The following is a 22,230-nucleotide window of genomic DNA, read 5'->3' on the forward strand; positions in this document are numbered from 1 at the left end:
TAATGACCTCATAGTTAGGGATCCTCTTGGAAGGAGTGATCACAGTATGGTTGGATTTAGGATACAGATGGAGAGTGTGAAGCTAAGATCCAATACCAGGGTCTTCTGCTTAAACAAGGGAGACTACAATAGACTTGGCTAAAATAGGCTGGAAACAAAGACTTTATGATGAGATAATTGACGAGCAGTGGAGGACTTCCAAAGAAATTTTTCAAATTGCTCAGCAAAAGTACATTCCAGTGAAAGGAAGGACTGTAAAAAAAGGGGTAATCTGCCATAGGTGTCTAAGGAAATAAGGGAGGCTATCAAATTGAAAGAGATGGCATACAATATGGCCAAGAACAGTAAAAAACAGGAAGACTGGGAAAACTTTCAAGGTCAACAGTAAGCCACAAAAAAGCTATAAAGAAAAGTAAAATAGAACATGAGAAAGAACAAGCACAGAACATAAAGACAGATTGCAAAAGTTTCTATAAATAGATAAAATGAAAAAGAGTGGCTAAAGTAAACATTGGTCCTTTACAGGATGAGGTGGCATTTAGTTATGGGATATGATGAAATGGCCAAGGCACTGAACAGGCATTTTTATAGGTCTTCACAGTGGAGGACACTAATAACATGTCTGTAATTGACAAAGAGATGAAAGTAGGTGAGGACCTGAAAACAATCATTATTACAGAAGAGGTAGTGTTGGGCAACCTAATGGAGCTAAGCATAGTCAAGTCTCCTGGTCCTGATGGAATGCATCCCAGGGTACTAAAAGAGATGGCGGGAGAAATAGCAAGTGCATTTGTGGTAATTTTTCAAAATTTGCTGGACTTTGGGGCAGTTTCAGCAGATTGGAGAACAGCAAACATGTGATCACTTAAAAAAGGGAGGTAGGCTAAAGATGGGGAATTATAGACTGCTTTGCTTAACCTCTGTACTGGGGAAGATGCTTGAGTCTATTATCAAGGAAGAAACAGCAAGGCAAGGCATCTAGATAGAAATTGTCCCATTGGGTAGACACAGCGTGGGTTCATGAAGGGCAGGTTATGTTTAAGACATCTTTTGGAATTCTATGAAGACGTAATGAGCAAGGTGGACAATGGGGACCCAGTGGATGAGTTGTATCTTGATTTCCAAAAGGCCTTTGAAAAGGTGCCACATAAGAGGCTGCTGCAAAAGATAAAGATGCACGCCATTATGGATAAAGTATTAGCATGGACAGAGGATTGGTTGACTAACAGGAAGCAAAGATAGGGGATAAATGAGTGCTATTCTGGTTTGCAATCAGTTACTAGTGGTGTGCCTGAGGGCTAAGTGTTGGGATCGTAATTATTCAAAATTTATATGGATGATTTGGAGTTGGGGACTGCGTGTAGGGTGTCATCCGCATACTTTAACACAAAGATGAGTTACAAAGTGTACAGAAGACTATGAAACTTTGCAGAGGTACACAGATACTTTAAGTAAATGGGCAAAGATCTGGCAGATGGAAAACAACGTTAGTAAATGTGACGTCATCCATTTTGGTAGGAGTAACAGTAAAAAGGATTATTATTTGAATGGTAAAAGTTTGCAGCATGCTGCTATGTAGAGGACCCTGGGTGTCCTTGTGCATGAATCACAGAGGGTTGGTCTGCTGGTACAATAAGTAATTAGGAAGACAAATGGAATGTTGACCTTCATTTCTAAAGGGATTGAATTTAAAAGCAGCTGTACAGGGTGCTGGTGAGGCCACACCTGGAGTATTGTGTGCAGTTTTGGTCTCCTTACTTGAGAAAGGATGTACTGGCACTACAGGTATTGCAGAGGAGGTTCACTAGGTTAATTCCAGAGTTGAGGGGATTGAGGAAAGACTGAGTAGACTGGGATTATATTCATTGGAATTTAGAAGAATGAGGGGTGATCTTATAGGAACATTTAAAATTATGAAGGTAGATTAGATTAGATTAGATTACTTACAGTGTGGAAACAGGCCCTTCGGCCCAACAAGTCCACACTGACCCGCCAAAGCATAACCCACCCAGACCCATTCCCCTCCATTTACCCCTTCATCTAACACTATGGGCAATTTAGCATGGCCAATTCACCTAACCTGCACATTTTTTTTTGGACTGTGGGAGGAAACCGGAGCACCCGGAGGAAACCCACACAGACACGGGGAGAATGTGCAAACTCCACACAGAGAGTCGCCTGAGGCGGGAATTGAACCCCGGTCTCTGGCACTGTGAGGCAGCAATGCTAACCACTGTGCCACCGTGCTGCCCGTGCGGCCCAGGGAAGCATATGTCACGTATGGACAAAATAGATCAAGTAAATCCTTAGAAAAGCATAAAGGCAGTAGGAGTATACTTAAGAGAGAAATCAGGAGGGCAAAAAGGGGACATGAGATAGCTTTGGCAAACAATGTTAATGAGAATCCGAAGGGTTTTTACAAATACATTAAGGACAAAAGGGTATCTAGGGAGAAAATAGGGCCCCTCAAAGATCAGCAAGGCAGCCTTTGTATGGAGCCGCAGGAGATTGGAGAAGTTACTGATGCAAAATATTCATTTAGTATTTACTGTGGAAAAGGACATGGAAGATATAGAATGTATGGAAATAGATCAGGAGAAAGTGCTGGATGTGTTGAAACGCATAAAAGTGTGTAAATCCCCAGGACCTGATCAGGTGTACCCTTGAACGCTGTGGGAAGCTAGGGAAGTATTTGCTGGGCACCTTGAGGAGATATTTTTATCATCGATAGCCACAGGTGAGGTGCCAGAAGACTGGAGGTTGGCTAATGTGGTGCCACTGTTTAAGAAGGGTGGTAAGGACAAGCCAGGGAACTATAGACCAGTGAGGCTGATGTCGATGGTGGGCATGTTTTTGGAGGGAATCCTGAGGGACAGGATATACATGTATTTGGAAAGGCAAGGATTGATTAGGGATAGTGAGCGTGGCTTTGTGCGTGGGAAATCATGTCTCACAAACTTGATTGAGTTTTTTGAAGTAACAAAAAGGATTGAAGAGAGCAGAGCAGTAGACGTGATCTCCATTGACTTCAGTAAGGTGTTTGACAAGTTTCCCCATGGGAGACTAGTTAGCAAGGTTAGATCTCATGGAATACAGGGAGAACTAGGCGTTTATATACACAGTTGGCTCAAAGGTTGAAGATAGAGGGTGGTGGTGGAAGGTTGTTTTTCAGACTAGAGGCCTGTGACCAGTGGTGTGCCACAAGGATCGATGCTGGGTCCACTACTTTTCGTCATTTATATAAATGATATGGATGTGAGCATAAGAGGTATAGATAGTAAGTTTGCAGATGAGACCAAATTTGAAGGGGTAGCAGACAGCAAAGAAGGTTACTTCAGATTACAGCAGGATCTTGATCAGATGGGCCAATGGGCTGAGAAGTGGCAGATGGAGTTTAATTCAGATAAATGCGAGGTGCTGCATTTTGGGAAAGCAAATCTTAGAAGGACTTATACACAATGGTAAGGTCCTAGGGAGTGTTGCTGAACAAAGACCTTGGAGTGCAGGTTCATAGCTCCTTGAAAGTGGAGTCGCAGGTAGATAGGATAGTGAAGGCGGCGTTTGGTATACTTTCCTTTATTGGTCAGAGTATTAAGTACAGGAGTTGGGAGGTTATGTTGCGGCTATACAGGACATTGGTTAGATCACTGTTGGAATATTGCGTGCAATTCTGGTCTCCTTCCTATCAGAAAGATGTTGTGAAATTTGAAAGGGTTCAGAAAAGATTTAGAAGGATGTTGCCAGGGTTGGGGGATTTGAGATATAGGGAGAGGCTGAAAAGGCTGGGCTGTTTTCCCTGGAGCATCAGAGGCTGAGGGATGACCTTAAAGAGGTTCATAAAATCATGAGGGGCGTGGATAGGCTAAATAGACAACGTCTTTTCCGTGGAGTGGGGGAGTCCGGAACAAGAGGGCACAGGTTTAGGGTGAGAGGAGAAAAATTTAAAAGAGACCTAAGGGGCAATTTTTTCACACAGAGGGTGGTGCGTGTGTGGAATGAGCTGCCAGAGGAAGTGGTGGAGGCTAGTACAATTGCAACATTTAAAAGGCACCTGAGTGGGTATGGATGGGTTTGGATGGATATGGGCCAGGTGCTGGCAAGTAGGAGTGGATTGGGTTGGGATATCTGGTTGGCATGGACGAGTTGGACCAAAAAGTCTGTTTCCCTGCTGTACATCTCTATGACTCTATCATAAGGTAGAAGTAGAGAGAATGTCTCCACTGGCAGGTGAAACTAGGACAAGAGGACAGAGCCTCAAAATTAGAGAGCAGATTTAGGACTGAATTGAGAAGGAACTTCTTCACCTAGAGGGTTGTAAATCGATGGAAATCCTTGCCCAGTGAAATAGTTGATGCTTCAGTTTTTAAAGCTAAGCTAGTTTTTTTGAACAATAAAGGAATTAAGGGACGGTGACAGCACGGGTAAGTGGAACTAAGTTGATGAAAAGATCAGCCATGATCTTATCAAATGGCGGAGCTGGCTCGAAGGGCCAGGTGGCCTATTCCTGCTTTTAGTCCTTATGTTCTTATGTCCTGCAAACTGAACTGACTAGTCACATACTGTGAAGGTGATAACAGAACACAGCAGTATGGGCAAGAGAAATGTTGGTGTTTTCCCTTTTCAAGAATCATGCTGAAGCCAATCATCATATATGGCACCTTGGAGAGGCTGTGTATGTACGTAGCTTAGTGGGAATGTTTGTCACTGCTGAGAAAACCCTAGTTGACCTCTGAGCAGAGGAGGAAATCTCTTTCTCTCTGCTGGAAATCGAAAAGCAAGCAAAATTATAATCAAAAGGAAAATGGACAAAAGCCTTTCAGCTTACCTGCAAAACCGAGCATTATGAAATCAACAATTCACCTGCCGACATCAAGACTTCCAGTATCAATGTAGCAGTTACAATGAATCTACTCTTCAAATAACCCAGAGACTGGTATATTTATCTTTTTTAAACTTTTACACATGTTTGGACTCAATTTTCATTTCTAAAAACTGTGCATTATTATTTCTTATGTTTAGTAATGAAAAAATTCACTCAACTCAAGGAAACCTGGTAAAATTGACTCATTATAAATTCACTTGGTCTGGTAGAAAGGATTCCTTCAATCGTGGATGCCACTTTTAAAATTATCTTTGTAATGGCCACCTGTTGGGGTGAGTGAATACAGAAGGGGAGCCCATTAATTCTCTTCCTCTGTGATCTTGATAATTTAGAATATCCATCCAGAAAAACAATTTGGGGAATCTCGCCAAGGTCATAACACTGGAGCAACACTTGACAAACAGCATGATTGTGATTGTCACAGATTGAATATTGCAACCCAAGATATTATTGAATGAATTACTCATGGCAATATCCTCAGCCAAATCAGCTTCATCTGATTCAAAAATGAATCTTCCTCCATTAAGTGGGGATTGGTGTCGCTTGTTCATGATTCTGAAGTTCAATCGTAGAACCTCAAATAATGAAATCCTTATCCAACAGAAGACAGACCCTGACAATATCAGAGATTAGATTGTCAGAAGCCAGCTAATATTTGAGCCTGAAGAGTACCAGGTAACAACCAACTCCAACATGAGGAAATACAACCACTCTTTCCAATCTTCAACAGCATTACCATAGGCATAAAACCCACCATCAAAATCCTAATACTAACCTTAACAGAACTGGAGAACTCACATTAACATACTTGGAAAAACAAAGAGAAGCTGGATTTTCTACAAAACAGTCTCAATTCCTGGCCTTTCAAAGCCATTTACAACTCTCAAATCAGGAATAGTGTGGAATACCCACTACTTGTCTGCATATATGCAGTTATAACAAAATACAGAAAGCTCAGACCATCCAGAACATAGTTCTTCACTGTATCAGTACTCCTCCCACTGAACTTCATTCACATCCTCAAAAATCAACTGAGACAGCAAGGAGGCCAACTGACATTGGATAACTTCCTAAATGGCACAATCAGTCGCATGCTCCTGTTCTTCTACTACAGCCCTACACATTTTTTTCCCATCAGATAGCTAATGAATTATGTAATTGGCTTCTTTTGAGTTAATGCTTTCCAAACACAATTATTCCACAGGCCAAAGCAAAACACTACAAAACCTTTTGTTTAAAATGAAATTAAAATTCATTGACAAGAATCCAAACAACATATGTAGTGCCTTTAATGTAATGAAGTGACTAGAGACACTACACAGAAGCATTACAAAATAAAATCACACCAAGCAACATATTTGATCAGATGACCAAAACCTTCGTCAAAGAGGTAAATTCTAAAAGGGACTTTCATTGAAGAAGAAAAAACAGAAGGGTGCAGGGAGCTTATTCCAGAGGGTAACTAAAATTAGAGACAGCAATGGAAACTCGAATTGAAGGAACACAGATTATTATGACATGGCGGTGAATCCTTCTGTTAATGATGCCAAACACTCAGAAAAGCTCACTCTGCCTCATAAACTGTTTAAATATGAATGACAGAACTACCAAATTTCACTATTTTAAAGAAAACAACATTAATTTATTCAACTCTAACATTAAACAACAACTACTCACAACTCAAAGCCCCATTTATCTTAACTGTTATTACCTGCCTCCACCTCTGTATCAATAGGCTGTTCCAATAAACAGTTATTAAAATTACATCAACTTAATTTCAAAACCATAAGCAGCTGTCATCTCCGGTGTCTTTCTTTTTTTGGCTGAAGATCTTCCTGGGTCTTTTTTCTTTTACTGCAAAGATGTTTCATATGAAATGGTACCTTTGATAGAGTGTTTCGATGGCAGTTTGCCTGCTTTTTTATACTCCAGCATCGGTCATCACATTGGTTCGATGTTGGCAAAATAATAAATTCAAACTCAATTGCATTTTTGTATCCTGGGGCATAATTTAAACTGATTGGTTCAATTTGAATTGTTGTCAAAACAGCAACCAACTCAGGTATCCATTTCACAGCCAAACTTACATATTTTCAATTTTCCAGTACACTCAGATTGCTCACTAGTCAAATGACAGGTGCTTGTAAGCTCTCCACTCAAAACAGCATTCACTCTCTTAAAGGTACAGTACACACCTTTAACTTCATAACAAGATGCCTTCAGGGGTTGTGATGCTGGAGGTGAGAGATAGCGACAGAGAAGAGCAAGATGATTTTAATGAGACTTAAAATCAAAATGCTCGACTAGACGCCATTGAGGTCATTGAGCAGGAGGGTAATTGAGGAATAGGATTTGGTGCAAATTAAGACATAAGCAGAGTTTTGGATGGCCTCAAATTTACAAAGGGCATAATTTGGGAAGCTAGTCCAGGTGCATTGGAATGGAGTCATATTGGGATAACAGTAAGAGAAACTTTTCAGCAGCCGATGAGTGGGGAAAGAGATAAAGTTGGATGATGTTCTAAAGATGGAAATAGTTGGTCTTAGCAATGGTAGGAACGTGAAATCAGAACATATGGTTGTATGCAATAGCAACGTTGTAAACAGATTGGCTTAATCTCAAACCAGTGAGAGGGAGATTGTCACTAGAGAACAGGAGTTTGCAGCATATTGCAAAACTGGAGAAGGTCAAGGATGGACTACTGGGAGAGGTTCCAGAGGTAAAGGAGCAGGAACATGAAGAGAAGCAATTGCAAGCGATTCTTTGGCTGTGATTAGATAGGAATGGGACCTGATGAGAGCAGTCCTATGCCAGGGGACATCAGTGGAGGAGGATGGTGTGGTCAATCATTTCAAATGCTGCTGATAGGTACAGCAAGTTCAGAAGCCTTGTTACTATCACGTACGACCTCAATAAGAACTGTTTCAGTACATGCCGGGGCTAAAACAACTGACTGGAGGATTCAAACATGGAGTTCTAAAGATGGAAAAGGAGTTAAGAAATGAAAACACACTCAAAAACTTGATAAAGGAAGGCACACTTGGATTTGGTGCAAAGGCACCGAGATCAAAATTTTATTTTGAGGAGAGGACAACAACAGCAAATGTAAAACGAGAGCAGGGCAACACTTGAAAGGAGAACATTTTTTTTAAAAAGTTTACATTATCACCAAAAACAGCAACCAGGAAGGCCAGTTAGGTGACTGAACTTTATCACTAAACTGCCAATCTCTTGTCTTCACTTCCTCCTTCTAAGCACACATTTTAACAGCAGCTTTGAAAATAACAGAATCTGATGTTAGGCAGGAAGCACAGACCAAAATGTCCGAGATCCACACTTTTTTTCACCTGAAAACCAGTAGCAGAATTCTACTTCATGCCCCTAGGAAAGAAGAAATCTGCTAGGGATCTCCCATCAGACTGCTGAGAGGTGCATGTGCACTCATGTTGAGCTCAGTTTTAAAGCACAGCATGGAACATAATTTGCTATTGTCCCTCCCTATTTTAACTTCCACCTGTGTCAAATACTTCCGAATTTACTGTGAACAGGTTTTTCTTGCTTGATAGTGACTAACCAATTCTAAAAAGACTTGAACACAAATTTTCTATAAGACGACCAACAACATATTCATGCACATTTTAATATAGTTGTTATAAAGTCATAGAGATGTACAGCATAAAAACAGACCCTTCAATCCAACCTGTCCATGCCGACCAGATATCCCAGCCCAAACTAGTCCAACCTGTCAGCACCCAGCCCATATCCCTCCAAATCCTTCCTATTCATATACCCATCCAAATGCCCCTTAAATGTTGCAACTGTACCAGCCTCCACCACTTCCTCTGGCAGCTCATTCCATACACGTACCACCCTCTGCGTGAAAGAGTTGCCCCTTAGGTCTCTTTTATATCTTTCCCCTCTCACCCTAAACCTATGCCCTCTAGGTCTGGACTCCCCCACCCCAGGGAAAAGACTTTGCCTATTTATCCTATTCATGCTCCTTATAATTTTGTAAACCTCTATAAAATCACCCCTCAGTCTCTGACACTCCAGGGAAAACAGACCCAATCTGTTCAGCCTCTACCTGTAGCACAAATCCTCCAACCCTGGTAACATCCTTCTAAATCTTTTCTGAACCCTTTCAAGTTTCACAACATCTTTCTGATAGAAAGGAGACCAGAATTGCACGCAATATTCCAACAATGGCCTGACCAATGTCCTGTACAGCCGCAAAATGAACTCCCAACTCCTGTACTCAATACTCTGACCAATAAAGGAAAGCATTCACTATCCTATCTACCTGCGACTCTACTTTCAAGGAGATATGAACCTGCATTCCAAGGTCTCTTTGTTCAGCAACACTCCCTAGGACTTTAACATTAAGTGTACAAGTCCAGCTAAGATTTGCTTTCCCAAAATGCAGCACCTCGCATTTATGTGAATTAAACTTCATCTGTCACTTCTCAGCCTATCTGGTCCAGATCCTGTTGTAATCTGAGGTAACCCTCTTCGCTGTCCACTACACCTCCAATTTTGGTGTCATCTGCAAACTTACTAACTGTACCTCTTATGCTTGCATCCAAATCATTTATGTAAATGACAAAAAGGAGAGGATCCAGCACCAATCCTTCTGGCACTCCACTGGTCACAGGCCTCCAGTCTGAAAAACAACCCTTGCTAATCAGTCTTCCATGGGGAACCTTGTCGAACGCCTTACTGAAGTCCATATAGATCACCTCTACTGCTCTGCCCTCATCAATCTTCTTTGTTACCTCTTCAAAAAACTCAATCAAGTTTGTGAGACATGATTCCCCACGCACAAAGCCATGTTGACTATCCCGAATCAGTCCTTGCCTTTCCAAGTACATGTACATCCTGTCCCTCAGGATTCCCTCCAACAACTTGCCCACCACTGAGGTCAGGCTCACCGGTCTATAGTTCCCTGGCTTGTCTTTACTGCCCTTCTTAAACAGTGGCACCGCGTTTGCCAACATCTAGTCTTCCGACACCTCACCTGTGACTATCGATGATACAAATATCTCACCAAGAGATCCAGCAATCACTTTTCTAGCTTCCCATAGAGTTCAGGTCTGGGGATTTATCCACCTTTAACGATTTCAAGACATCCAGCACTTCCTCCTCTATAATCTGGACATTTTGCAAGATGTCACCATCTATTTCCCTACAGTCTATATCTTCCATATCCTTTTCCACAGTAAATACTGATACAAAATATTCATTTAGTATCTCCCCCATTTCCTGTGGCTCCACACAAAGGCCGCCTTTCTGATCTTTGAGAGCCCTTTTCTCTCCCTAGTTACCCTTTTGTCCTTAATGTATTTGTAAAAACCCTTTGGATTCTCCTTAATTCTATTTGCCAAAGCTATTCTCATGTCCCCGTTTTGCCCTCCTGATTTCCCTCTTAAGTATACTCCTACTTCCTTTGTACTCTTCTAAGAATTAACTCGATCTATCCTGTCTATACCTTACATATGCTTCCTTCTTTTTCTTAACTAAATCCTCAATTTCTTTAGCCATCCAGCATTCCCTATACCTACCAGCCTTCCCTTTCACCCTGACAGGAATATACTTTCTCTGGATTCTTGTTATCTCATTTCTGAAGGCTTCCCATTTTCCAGCTGTCCCTTTACCTGCGAACATCTGCCTCCAATCAGCTTTCGAAAGTTCTTGCCTAAATAGCGTCAAAATTGGCCTTTCTCCAATATAGGACTTCAACTTTTAGTCCTGGTCTATCCTTTTCCATCACTATTTTAAAACAAATAGAATTATGGTCGCTGGCCCCAAAGTGCTCCCCCACTGACACCGAGTCACCTGTTTGATAGCAAAATGTTTTACACAATATTAATATTTTGCTCCTCATTGAATCACTTACACTTGCAGGACTTTTGTAAAACCTGTGTGTTAACACTTAAACCTGAACCCTCCGGGGTAGGCAATGGCCGAGTGGTTTTATTGCTAGACTTTTAATCGAGAGAGGTTAATCCAATAATAACCTGGAAATTAGAGCCTAATGATGACCATGAAACCACTGCCACTTGTCCGGAAAAACCCATCTGGTTCACTAATATCCTTTAGTAAATCTTTACCTGGTCAGGCCTACAAGACTCCAGACTCTCAGTTACTATTAACTCATAACTGCCCTCTGGCTATTTAAGGGTGATCTCTCCAGTCTGGAGGCTTCCGGCCTCTATTCCTGATGAAGGGCTTTTGCCCGAAACGTCAATTTTCCTGCTCCTCAGATGCTGCCTGACCTGCTGTGCTTTTCCAACACTACTCTGATCTAAAGTGTGGTTTTCAGCATCTGCAGTCCTCACTTTTATCTAATAAATGCTACTCCAGTCCACATTCCATAAATAATTATAAAAAAGCTCCTCCATTAAATCAAATACTTTGCGAGAAGTAACATTTCAATGCAGGTCCTAAACAAGTCATTTCTCAAAGTGAAAACATATGCCAGTTTAAAAAAAAATGATCCTAAATATTCTGGTGTTTGCCAATGGAACAAGTGGGGCATTAGTAAAGCACATACTCACATTTCTATCAGTATCTTAGTACCGGGTAAAGAATTTCAACATGCAAGCGCTATGAACTGCAAACAGGAGCAAAATACAACGCACAAAATAGAAATCGCTTCTACCGCCCGACAAAAGTACATCAATCACATGTTTTAAAGCAGATTCAGATCTCGCCTTGCATCTCTGTTCACCCCGACATCAAACCAAAACATCATAAAATCCGGAAAAGCTACTTACCAATAATGTTAGGCACAAAAAGCAAGATTTTCAAGCCCATCTTGTAGATCTGTGCACCACGAAAGGAAACACTAATAACACAGCCTCCGCCCCCAACAAAAGATTTTAAATGCAGGTGTAAATTCGGATGATAATCCCGCAGCGGCTTCAATCACCTACTCATGTATTCATCAAACTGCAGTTCACTTGCGACTACCGTCAATCTTCACTGTTTCCTTCCTAAACTGAAATAATTTGTGAGTCAGTGCCTTTCGCAACCTCTGGGCAACTCACTTCTCCACAAAATTATAAAGACAAATAACCAGGCAGCATGTAATCAGTGCAGCGATCAAAGACGCGTCCCTCAAACTAAACACCCAAATAAATTTGCACCGGCGGCTCGATAATTTAATTCCTCGGGAGGAGGTGGAGCTGGAATTTCATGCGTCTTCCTCGCTGGAGCTGCCTAAGACCGTCACTTCCTCTATCTGCAAGATTTTCTAGAACCTGGAAATGCATTTTATTAATATTTTATGTCCAGAAAATAGTTTGCCGCCTTCTTGCCATTGCGACACAATATTTCTTGTGTTTTCTTTGTAGATTTTAATTCACAGTTCACATGTTCTTTTGTTTAGAGATTTAAATTGGTGAAAATAACATACTCGCAATAAAATAATTGAATAAATTGTATCGCTCCATGGGGTCGCCTCGTGCATTTCTTTCCGCAGGCAAGGAAGAAAATTTCAGGAGTATGAGACTTGGAAAAAAAACGTATTCAGCGCTGTTACTTTTGATGGAGAAATTCTCAATCAGGTCAAGTCATCTGATTTGTAATGTTTGAGACTATTTTCCCCAGACAAATTATTTGTCGTGGGCTTGGTTCTGTCTGGGGAAACTGCATTCGCAGAAAGTTCGAAGACCAAGGCCCTCCTGCCTTTCGGTTTGACCCAATTTGCTATTTTCAGCACAAGCTCAATAAATGATTTGTTATATTTATTTATTTTGTTGGGGGCGGAGGCTGTGTTAAACTTTTGCCATTTGAAGTCTCTTGGAGTCAAAGGAGTCTTGTGGAGCTTAAACTGTAAATGCTGAATGTTCTTGACTGCTGAAGAATTCCTAGACTGGGAGGGAACATTCCTGTCTAGCAATTGTTCTGTGGTGTCCATTCATCCATTGTCATAACGTCTACTTGGTCTCTCCAAAATACCATGCCAAGGGGCATACTTGCCTGCAGCATATGAGATAGACAACATTGGCAGAGTCACAAATACCTGCCGTGATGGGTGGTGTCCCCACATGCAATAGTAGTATCTATGTTGACACTCTGATACGTCTTGCAGTGGTTGCCATGACAGGGTTGTGTGGCGTTGTGGTTGATATTATCCAGAAGGCTGGGCAGTTTGCTGAAAACAATGGTCTCTTTAAGGTTTGGCAGTTGGTTATAAGCAAGAAGTGGAGGTGTAGGGAAGATCGTGGCAAGGTGCTTATCCTCATCGATAATGTGGTGCAGGCTGCAAAGAACATGTCATAGTTTCTCCACTCCCAGAAGTACTGAAGGCAAAGGTACTCTATCGGTCATATCCCATGTCTGTCTAATGAGGAGTTTCTAGCTGTCACACGTCAGAACTAGTAATCAATGAGTTGAACACCGTATCCTGCCCTTATGAGGGCATCCATCAACACCTTAAGGTGTCCATCACGTTCCTCCTCATCTGAACAGATCCTGTTTGTGTGTAGGGTTTATCCATAGGGGATGGCTGTTTTAATATGTTTAGGATGGAAGCTAGAGAAGTGCAGGATCATGAGGTTATCCATGGGCTTGTGGTAGAGTGAGGTACTGAGGTGCCCATCCTTGATGGAGATGCGTGTATCAAAGAATGAGACAGATTCCAAAGAGTAGTCCAGAGTAAATCCGATGGTGGGATGAAACTTGTTGATATCACTGTGTAGTTGTTTCAGTGACTCCTTGCCATGGGTCCAGAGGAAAAAAATGTTGTCAATGTATTTGGTATATAGTGTTGGTCGGAGATCCTGTGCAGCAAAGACGTCTTGTTCGAACTTGTGCATGAAAATGTTGGCATATTGGGGTGCAAATTTGGTCCCCATGCTGTCCATATGCTTGGATAAAGAACTGTTGACAAAAGGTGAAGATGTTGTGGTCAAGGATGAAGCAGATGAGTTGTAGGACGGTGCCTGGAGATTGGCAGCTATTGGTATTGAGTACTGAGGGTTGAAGAGTGTGTTGTCATTGTGTGGGTAGCTGGTATAGAGTGCTGAAACATCCATTATAACGAAGAATGCTCCTGGTTCAACTGGTCCATGGGTGCTGAGTTTCTGTGAGAAATCTGTAGTGTCATAACAGAAGCTGGGGGTCAATGGGTTTCAAGAAGCCCTTGACGTGGCCAAAGAGGTTCTCATACAGGATTCCATTGCCTGATACAATGGGACGTCCAGGTATGTTGGCTTTGTGTATCTTCAGATGGCAGTACAAGTTCTGTATGCAAGAAGTATGTGGGATGAGAGTGCGTAGCGTACTCTGAAAGACTACATCAAAAGTCTTAATCAATTTGTATAGGTCACAGGTGTGTTCTTTGGTTGGCTCGGTCAGTAGTTGCCTGTCGTGTTCCTGGTTGTTCAGTTATCGGTACACATCCTTGCAGTAGTTCATTCTATTCTGAATTATGATGGTTCCTCTTTTGACTGCTGGTTTGATGACAATGTTGCGATTAGTTTTGATAGTGTTGTGTTCTGATTGGGTGATGTTTTGCTTGACTTTGTGGGTGTGGCTGATGAATCTGGTGTTCACCCATTTCCTGACGGTTTGAGCATACATGTTAATTTCAGGGCAGTGACCCTCCAGAGGGGTCCAAATCAACTACGTCTTTGGTTGTTCCATCACATTTCTCTCTGATCACTGTTCCAGTTCATCAGTTATTTGATTGGGCTCACTGCTGACATCTTGGAAGAATTCCCAGAGTGTCACTTATCTGATTAATTTCTCAGTGTCTGCTGTCAGACCAATGGGGTCCATTTGGACCAGTCTGACTCAAGGTTGGGATAAAGATAGTCTCTAACCTCACACCTTTAAAGCATTATCTCAGCTGAGATGTCACCTTTTCTTTTATGAAAGCTTAAGTTATCTTGGGACTGTGACTTGAAAGTCACAGTCTGGGATTTACATATTAATCTATCAAAACCTGAATCCCCATTTGAAGTGAATAAAGACTTAAAAGCAATTTAGATTTGTTCAATACATTGCATCAGTTGTATGACACTTTGATCTTTTACTATAAATGCTGTGTCCAATGACCCTGCCCCACTAGATACTTGACGAAGGAGCAGCGCTTCAAAAGCTTGTACTTCCAAATAAACCTGTTGGACTATAAGCTGGTGTTGTGTGATTTTTAACTATTTTTTCAAGTAGTTCCAACTACCACATTAAGCTGACTCAAATGTTGTTCTTCATTTGAAATTTTGGAAATAACTAACCCAGTCACCTCTATGGTTTACAAATTCCTGCACAATAGTTTATTTTCAGAGATAAACTTGTGCTTGAAATTCACTTATCCCTCATGTCTACAGTTTAACTTCTTTCTCGGACACAATTCTTTGTTTCCTTTGGTCAGGTCCAATTGTGCACTGTTATTTTTTGCTATGACTTTTGCAGAAGGTCCCTTCCCTTTTTAAGAGCAATTCAGGACAGGCAACAAATGTTGTCCTTTCCAGTGACACCTACATCCCATGAGGAAAAAGCACAATAGGAAAGTTGTTGGGAAAATTATAGTTCACTGACTGCACTCGTTATACTCCATACTGCACTCTGGCCATGTTATGTGTAATGCCTTCCATCAAAGCTCACAAAAGTATTAGTCATTGTTAAACTTCGCATGTGACTGCTGGATATTAATAATGGCATCCTATTTTTCTTGTGGGGACACAGGTTGGTTTGGCTCTGACTCAATGGTTTATCTGAGTAGCTGCATGGCTGGCCCTACAGGTGATGCAAGCAAAAGTAGTTTAAATTTTTCTTGAAAATGATAGCTTAGATTTTCTAATTGGGCATGAGCCATCTGGCTAACTGGTAACCTATGGTCACATTGTTTGCTGATTTTTGCCAGCTTCTCGGCCAGCATTCTTAAAATATTATTGGCAAGTGTACCTTGGGTTAGGTGACATTCAATCATTAGTTAGGCAAGGGCTGATAAATTATATATGCAGCATGCTCTAGAGTGTAGGAAACCAGGGCACTGCTAGGTTTTCTAATGCAGCGAGAGAGATACTGTTATAAAGCATAACAGAGGTGAGGTTCCAGCTTTGACACAAATAGTACACAGAAAGGAACTGAAGCAACAGGGTAAGCAGTCACCACATCTGTCACTGCCAATTCCACCACCACAGTCTAATTAAATAGTGCAGGAAGTTTAATTATTCAATCAGGCAAGTCAGAGAAATTAGACCAGAGAGAGAGAATAACAACAACTGGCGTTCCAAGAACATGGAAACTTTTAATAAATGTGTGGAAGGATTTCTTGATACGTTGTGGATGAAGTTTATCAAGGATGTTTTAAATGCAGAAGAGAGGAACCCAGGTATTGGTTTACCTTCCTTCTCATCAAATTGCATACTTCATTAAATTCCTGAAAAACTTATCAAGAGACTATATATTGCCACTCAATACAGTTTATTTCATTTCTTGGCTAAAGGTCTTGCAATGTTCTTATCAAGGGTCTTTTTTTTAAAAAAAAGTGAAAAAAAATTGATGCAAACATTGACAATCCAATCAAAATGGTCCTCAATGGGAAGTTAGATGGAGAAGTCCATTACTTGCATTTGTACTGCCGCAACACATTAGGTAGAACATGATAAATCCAGCAACATTTGCAATGTTACCCTATTAAAACCGGAGGCAAAAGAGTGTGTGGTTTAGTTTTCATTGATGCTCAGAGGCCTGGGGTGTTCCTATTCAAATTTTAATTGGCTTGGGAATTAATTAAAACCTTGAAGCAACATTTTGTAAATCACTTTTATGGCATTAAGTCTGATGATATGCAAATTGTGGCCATAGATGAAGTCCTCAATGTCAGGTTCTTGGCAGCAATGTCTGAAAGCATACATATTCTGATCCCATATTCTAATTTCTCTCAAATTTTCTTCTTGAATTGTAACATGAATCCTTTAAAGCTTTCATTTTAAGCTTGATTTGAAATCCATCCTCCTACATAGTTTCTATTTATGCCAAAGGAATACTGGCCATATCAATGCCTCTTAATTCTTCTTCAAATATCAAAGCAAACTGCTGCAGGATGGAATCATTGATTTTGCAGCACCTGGAGGGGCTAATATTAAGTCAGTACAAATAAACACTCTTTGAACTGTGCGCTAATAGAGTTCCTTTCAGAATTGAGGATTGCTGGAACAAGTGCAATAGATTTAATTGGACTGTTTAGGAAAAGCAACAACATGGAGCTCTTCTGCCACAGCGATAATGTCCCTTCCTCTGGACCAGGAGGCCCAGATTTAAGATTCAGCATTCCAGAGATGTGTCATAACAGGGATGAACAGGTTGATTAAAAATATCTACCTAGGTGTGTATACTTTAAATAGTACTTGGGTATGTTTATCAGAAATGCTAGAGATATTTAATGTGATGATGATCCTGGGCCATTATCAAATTCTAGCATAGAATACTGGATGTTCCACAGCCATGATTACCAATTGCATAGTCTTGAAAATTACCTTGAGTTGTATTCAGATTAAACATTATAAATGTTCTGACAATCCATAATCTCCTGCATTATTCTCATCAATTTGTCCTGAACCTTGTTTCCCACCCAAACAAGGAAAAGAAAAAATATATCTAGCCAGATGGGAAATGATTTAGCTCAGTTGGCTGGATCGTTGGTTTACAGAGCAGTATGATGCCAATAGCATGGGTTCAATTCCCATCACTGGTTTGAGGTTACCAGGAAGTACTCTTCTTCCCTTGCCTGAGGTCTGGTAGCCCTCAGGTTAAATCACCACCAAAACTACAGTAGCCCCTATGGTCTAGTAAGACTATGGAGGCACAACAACGAGCCAGATACTATCCATCTTTAAAACAAAAGATCTGTTTCTGAGGATTCTGGAAAGCCAAGCTTGACAATAATTTGAATTAGAAAAAGCATAATACCAACAATGGTAAGCTAATTAACAAATTTTAACTTGGAAATATTTGGTAAATGCTAAATTTTGGTGTGCTGATAATAAATTTTTATATATCTGATGAATGAATGTCAAGGTTCAATTGTAATTACAGTATTAATTCAGAAGCCTAGATACAGTGTCAAGTTCTGTGAAGTAGGGCATTATCAACGTTTTTGGGTCATACAGCATGGAAACAGATGCTTTAGTCCAACTTGACCGCACCAGACATCCCAATCTGACCCTGTCCCATTTGCCAGCATTTGGCCCATATCTCTCTGAATCCTTTCTATTCATTTACCTATCTACACATCTTTTACATGTCGTAATTGTACCTGCCTCCACCACTTCCGCTGGCAGCTTGTTCCCTGCACGCACCACCCTCTGCTTGATAAAGTTATTTCTCAGGTCCCTTTTAAATCTTTCCCCTCTCACCTTAAACCTATGTCCTCTCATTTTGGACTCTCCTAACATGGGGAAATGTTGAAAAGAATAAGATAGAACTTTAAAAAAAATATTAATAATACAACAGTTAGGTGACACCACGATTGTACTTTTAAAAATGCTATTATAGAAAGAAGGGAAGGTTGAAGTGCATAAAAATGCAGATTTGAAATCTTGAAGTGAATGAGCTCAAGCAAAAGTCATAAGATGGGTTTGGTTTCGGTACTCTAATGATGCAGGAAGAAAGGAAAAACATTTAAACTAACATATTTGGTTAAATACTTTGTTCTCTTATCCCTATGTGTTGTAGTATTTTAAACAAAACACAAAAAATTGGAAATGCAGGAAATCTGACACAAAGACAAAAAATACTCGCAGCATTTAGTTAGTTAAGTAACATCCTGCGGAGAGAATCAACAAATTAACATTTCAGACCAGACCTTTCTTTAAGATGATGCATTGCATCTTGATATGTAAAACACTGATAGCCTTGACATCCAGTGCTGGTTTAGTAAACCCTGACATCTAGTGGTTTTGTTTGCAAATTCTTAATGCCAAATTTTCATTTAGTAAGTTCCTACAACTTTAAAAGTGTAGTCTTGTGACTCAAAATTTCACTGTTCCTGAAGTTACTAACAGAACAAGATTGTGATCATCTGCAGCACGTGGGAGGGATGCTCTGATTCCATTGTGGATAAGAACCTGGTTATCAGATGTTATGCCCTCATTGTTGCTGCACCTGATGTGGGTCTGACCCATTCCTCACTCCTGTTTTATGGCAATCACCCAAGCCATTTCTGATTTGTATAAAGGTTGAAAGTGAACATTATTTTATGGCACCTGATGTATAAACCTCTCGGAAGAGGGAAAAATTCATACCCAATATTGGCCTCATCCTGATAGCCAACTTTCTGTGTAGCTGTATCAAGTTGTATGTAGTTCCTTGATATGCACCAAATGTTATGATGAGGTTCTGCAGTTTCTGGCATTCTAAAGTAAGGGTCTGACCACAGTGCTGTGAAATGTTCGAAGTAGTTGGACCATGTGTTACGACCTTTAACCACCTCCATCACACAGTAGTCAAGAGCTGACATTCTAGAACCTATCAGTAAAAACGGGTAGATCTGCAGTGACTATGCCCGACCTGTATGTTGAAAGGTATTTTATTTCAGTAATTTTTATTGAATATCAGTATCACATATTCTTATTAAATAATTAATCTCCACCAGCCCCTTGACATGAGCCTGAATCAATCACCATTCAAATCCCAGTACAAGTCACCATTTAAAATTGTGTAGCCATTATTAGGGTACTCCTTAAACATTGAAAAAAACACCAATAATGTAGCTGCTCTCTAACTCCCAGGACCCAAATCATGGCAACCTAAATGTTTGAGATGGGGCTCGTAAATGCTGTCCACTAGTTGGAATGAAAACACTACCAGCAGCTCACATAGTGGTAATTGGTTCAGAAATTTGGTCCAAAATCAATTTACATTTGTCTGTAAGTATTTTTAATTTGTCACAGATGGCAGATAGGAGAGAAAATAGTGGAAGACTAGCATCATTAACATCTTATTCAATTTGTAAAAAAACAAAAATCAGTTATTGAAATTCATTAGTGGGATATGGGCTTTTCTGGCTAGGGTATCATTGCCCATCTTTAATTACCCAGAGAAGGCAGTGGCGAGTTGCCTTCCTGAACTGCTGCTGGTTTTGTGAAGACCAAGAGTGCTGTTATAAAGAGAGTTCCAGGATTTTGACCCAGTGACAGCGAAGAAACGGAGATACAATTCCAAATCAGGATGATGGGAGTCTTGGAAGGGACCTTACAGGCAGTAGTGTGCCCATGCATCTGCTGCCATGGCCTTCTAGGGGATAGAGGTCACATGTTGGAAAGATGGTATCAAAGGAGTCTTGGTGGGTTTCTACAGTGTATCTTGTAGATGACACACACTTAGTCATAGAGTCATAGAGATGTACAGCATGGAAACAGACCCTTCGGTCCAACCCCGTCCATGCCGACCAGATATCCTAACCCAATCTAGTTCCACTTGCCAGCACCCGGCCCATATCCCTCCAAACCCTTCCTATTCATGTACCCATCCAAATGCCTCTTAAATATTGCAATTGTACCAGCCTCCACTACTTCCTCTGGCAGCTCATTCCATACACGTACTACCCTGTGTGTGAAAAAGTTGCCCGTAGGTCTCCTTTATACCTTTCCCCTCTCACCCTAAGCCTATGCCCTCTAGTTCTGGACTCCCCGACCCCAGGGAAAAGACTTTGCCTATTTATCCTATCCATAGTGCTAAAGGGAGTGAATGTTGTGGATGAAGTGTTAATGAAGCAGGCTGTTTGTTTCTTGATGGTTTTGAGCATCTCGAGTATGGTTCGAACAGTACACATTCAGGTAAGTGGAGAATATTCCATCACACTCATAACTTGTACATTGCAGATAACGGGCAGACATTGGACAGACAAGAGGGGAGTTTCCTGTGGCAGAATTTCTCGTCTCTAACCTGATATTGTAACCATAGTATTTATATGCTGTTCCAGTTCGGTTTCTGGTCAGTGGTAACCCCCAGAATGTTGACAAAGACTCAGTGATGGTAATACCATTGAATGTCAAGGTCTAATGGTCAGATTCTCTCTTGATGGAGATGGTCATTTGTCTTGTGTGAAGTGAGTGTTACTTGTCAATGATCAGCCCAAGCCTGATTATTGTCTCGCTTCCGCTGCATATGCAAAGACTGATTTGGTAGTGGGGAATTGTGAATGATGCTGAAAACTGTGTAATCATCTCTGAGTACCACTACTTCTGACCTCCCTAAGGAAGGAAGATCATTGATATTGCAGCAGAGGATGTTTGCTCCACCTTACTAACCTGAGGAACTCCTGCAGTGATGTCCTGGGGCTGAGAAGATCGACTTCCAACAACCACAATCATATTCCTTTGTGCTAGATACAAGTTTACCCCTTGACTTTACTGACTCAAGTTTATACTGACTTGAATTGATGTCAAGGGTCTTCATTCTCACCTCACCTCCAAAGTTCAACTCCTTTCTCCATGTTTGGACCAAGGCTGTCATGAAGTTGAGAACCGAGTGGCTCTGGTGGAGCCCAAACTAAGTAACAGTAAGCAGGTTATTACTTTACAATTGCTCTTTGATACCACTCTTGATGATAATTTCCATTAATTTGCTGGTGATAGAATAAGACTGATAGGGCAATAATTGGCTGGATTGGAATTTGCCTGCTTTTTGTACACAAGGCATACCTAGGCAACTTTCCCTATTGGCAGGTCGATGACTCTGTTGTGGCTGTACTGAAACATCTTGGCCACAGGCACGGCTAGTTTTGGAACATATTTTCAACAATTTTCTCTCTAAGCTGTGCAGGTGCACATGCACACAGCTGCTCCAAGATTCTGTGATACATTAGCACACTGATTGGAGCAGTGATTTCCAATTCTAGAAGTCATTTTCCTGCACAATCCTCAGAGGCCCATGTAGGTGGGAAGAAAATTAGAGGGTATGCTGGTCTTTGGTACTACTGCCAGAATATTGTTAGACCCCAGAGTCTTTGCAGTATCTAGTGTGTTTCGCCACTTCTTCATATCATATGGAGTGAATCAAATTGGTTGAAGTTTGGCAATTATGATGTTAGGGATCTCTGAAGGAGGCCAAGTTGGATCATCCACTTGGCACTTCTGGGTGAAGATGGATATAAATGCTTCATTGCAGCAGAAGATGTTTGCTCCACCTTACTAACCTGAGGAACTCCTGCAGTGATGTCCTGGGGCTGAGAAGATCGACTTCCAACAACCACAATCATATTCCTTTGTGCTAGATACAACTTGTGATTTGCACTGATGTCTTGGGTTTCACCATTGTTGGGATGGGAATATTTGTCAAGCTTCCATCTCCAGTTAGTCGTGTAATTATCTACCATCATTCATGACTGAATGTGA

The 22,230-nt window shown here is 40.9% G+C and overlaps 1 protein-coding gene across 4 annotated transcripts in view; it reads right to left on the reverse strand.

Annotated features, from left to right (window-relative positions):
• The window catches only part of LOC122564053 (uncharacterized), a 124,053-nt gene that overhangs the window by 39,833 nt on the left and 61,990 nt on the right, over positions 1–22,230 (reverse strand). For 2 of the 4 annotated variants that reach the window (XM_043718529.2, XM_087977390.1), the window contains one exon: positions 11,656–11,879. The exons of the other annotated variants lie outside the window; for them this stretch is intronic. In XM_043718529.2, coding sequence (XP_043574464.1) covers positions 11,656–11,695 — 40 coding nt within the window. In that variant the 5' untranslated portion in view covers positions 11,696–11,879. Of the gene's footprint in view, positions 1–11,655; positions 11,880–22,230 lie in introns of those variants that run through there. 4 annotated transcript variants of the gene reach the window in all.

This window comes from Chiloscyllium plagiosum, unplaced genomic scaffold (assembly GCF_037043375.1).
Source record: "Chiloscyllium plagiosum isolate Xiang-an unplaced genomic scaffold, Cpla_swu_hap1 HiC_scaffold_31, whole genome shotgun sequence".
Taxonomy (NCBI): Eukaryota; Metazoa; Chordata; class Chondrichthyes; order Orectolobiformes; family Hemiscylliidae; genus Chiloscyllium; species Chiloscyllium plagiosum.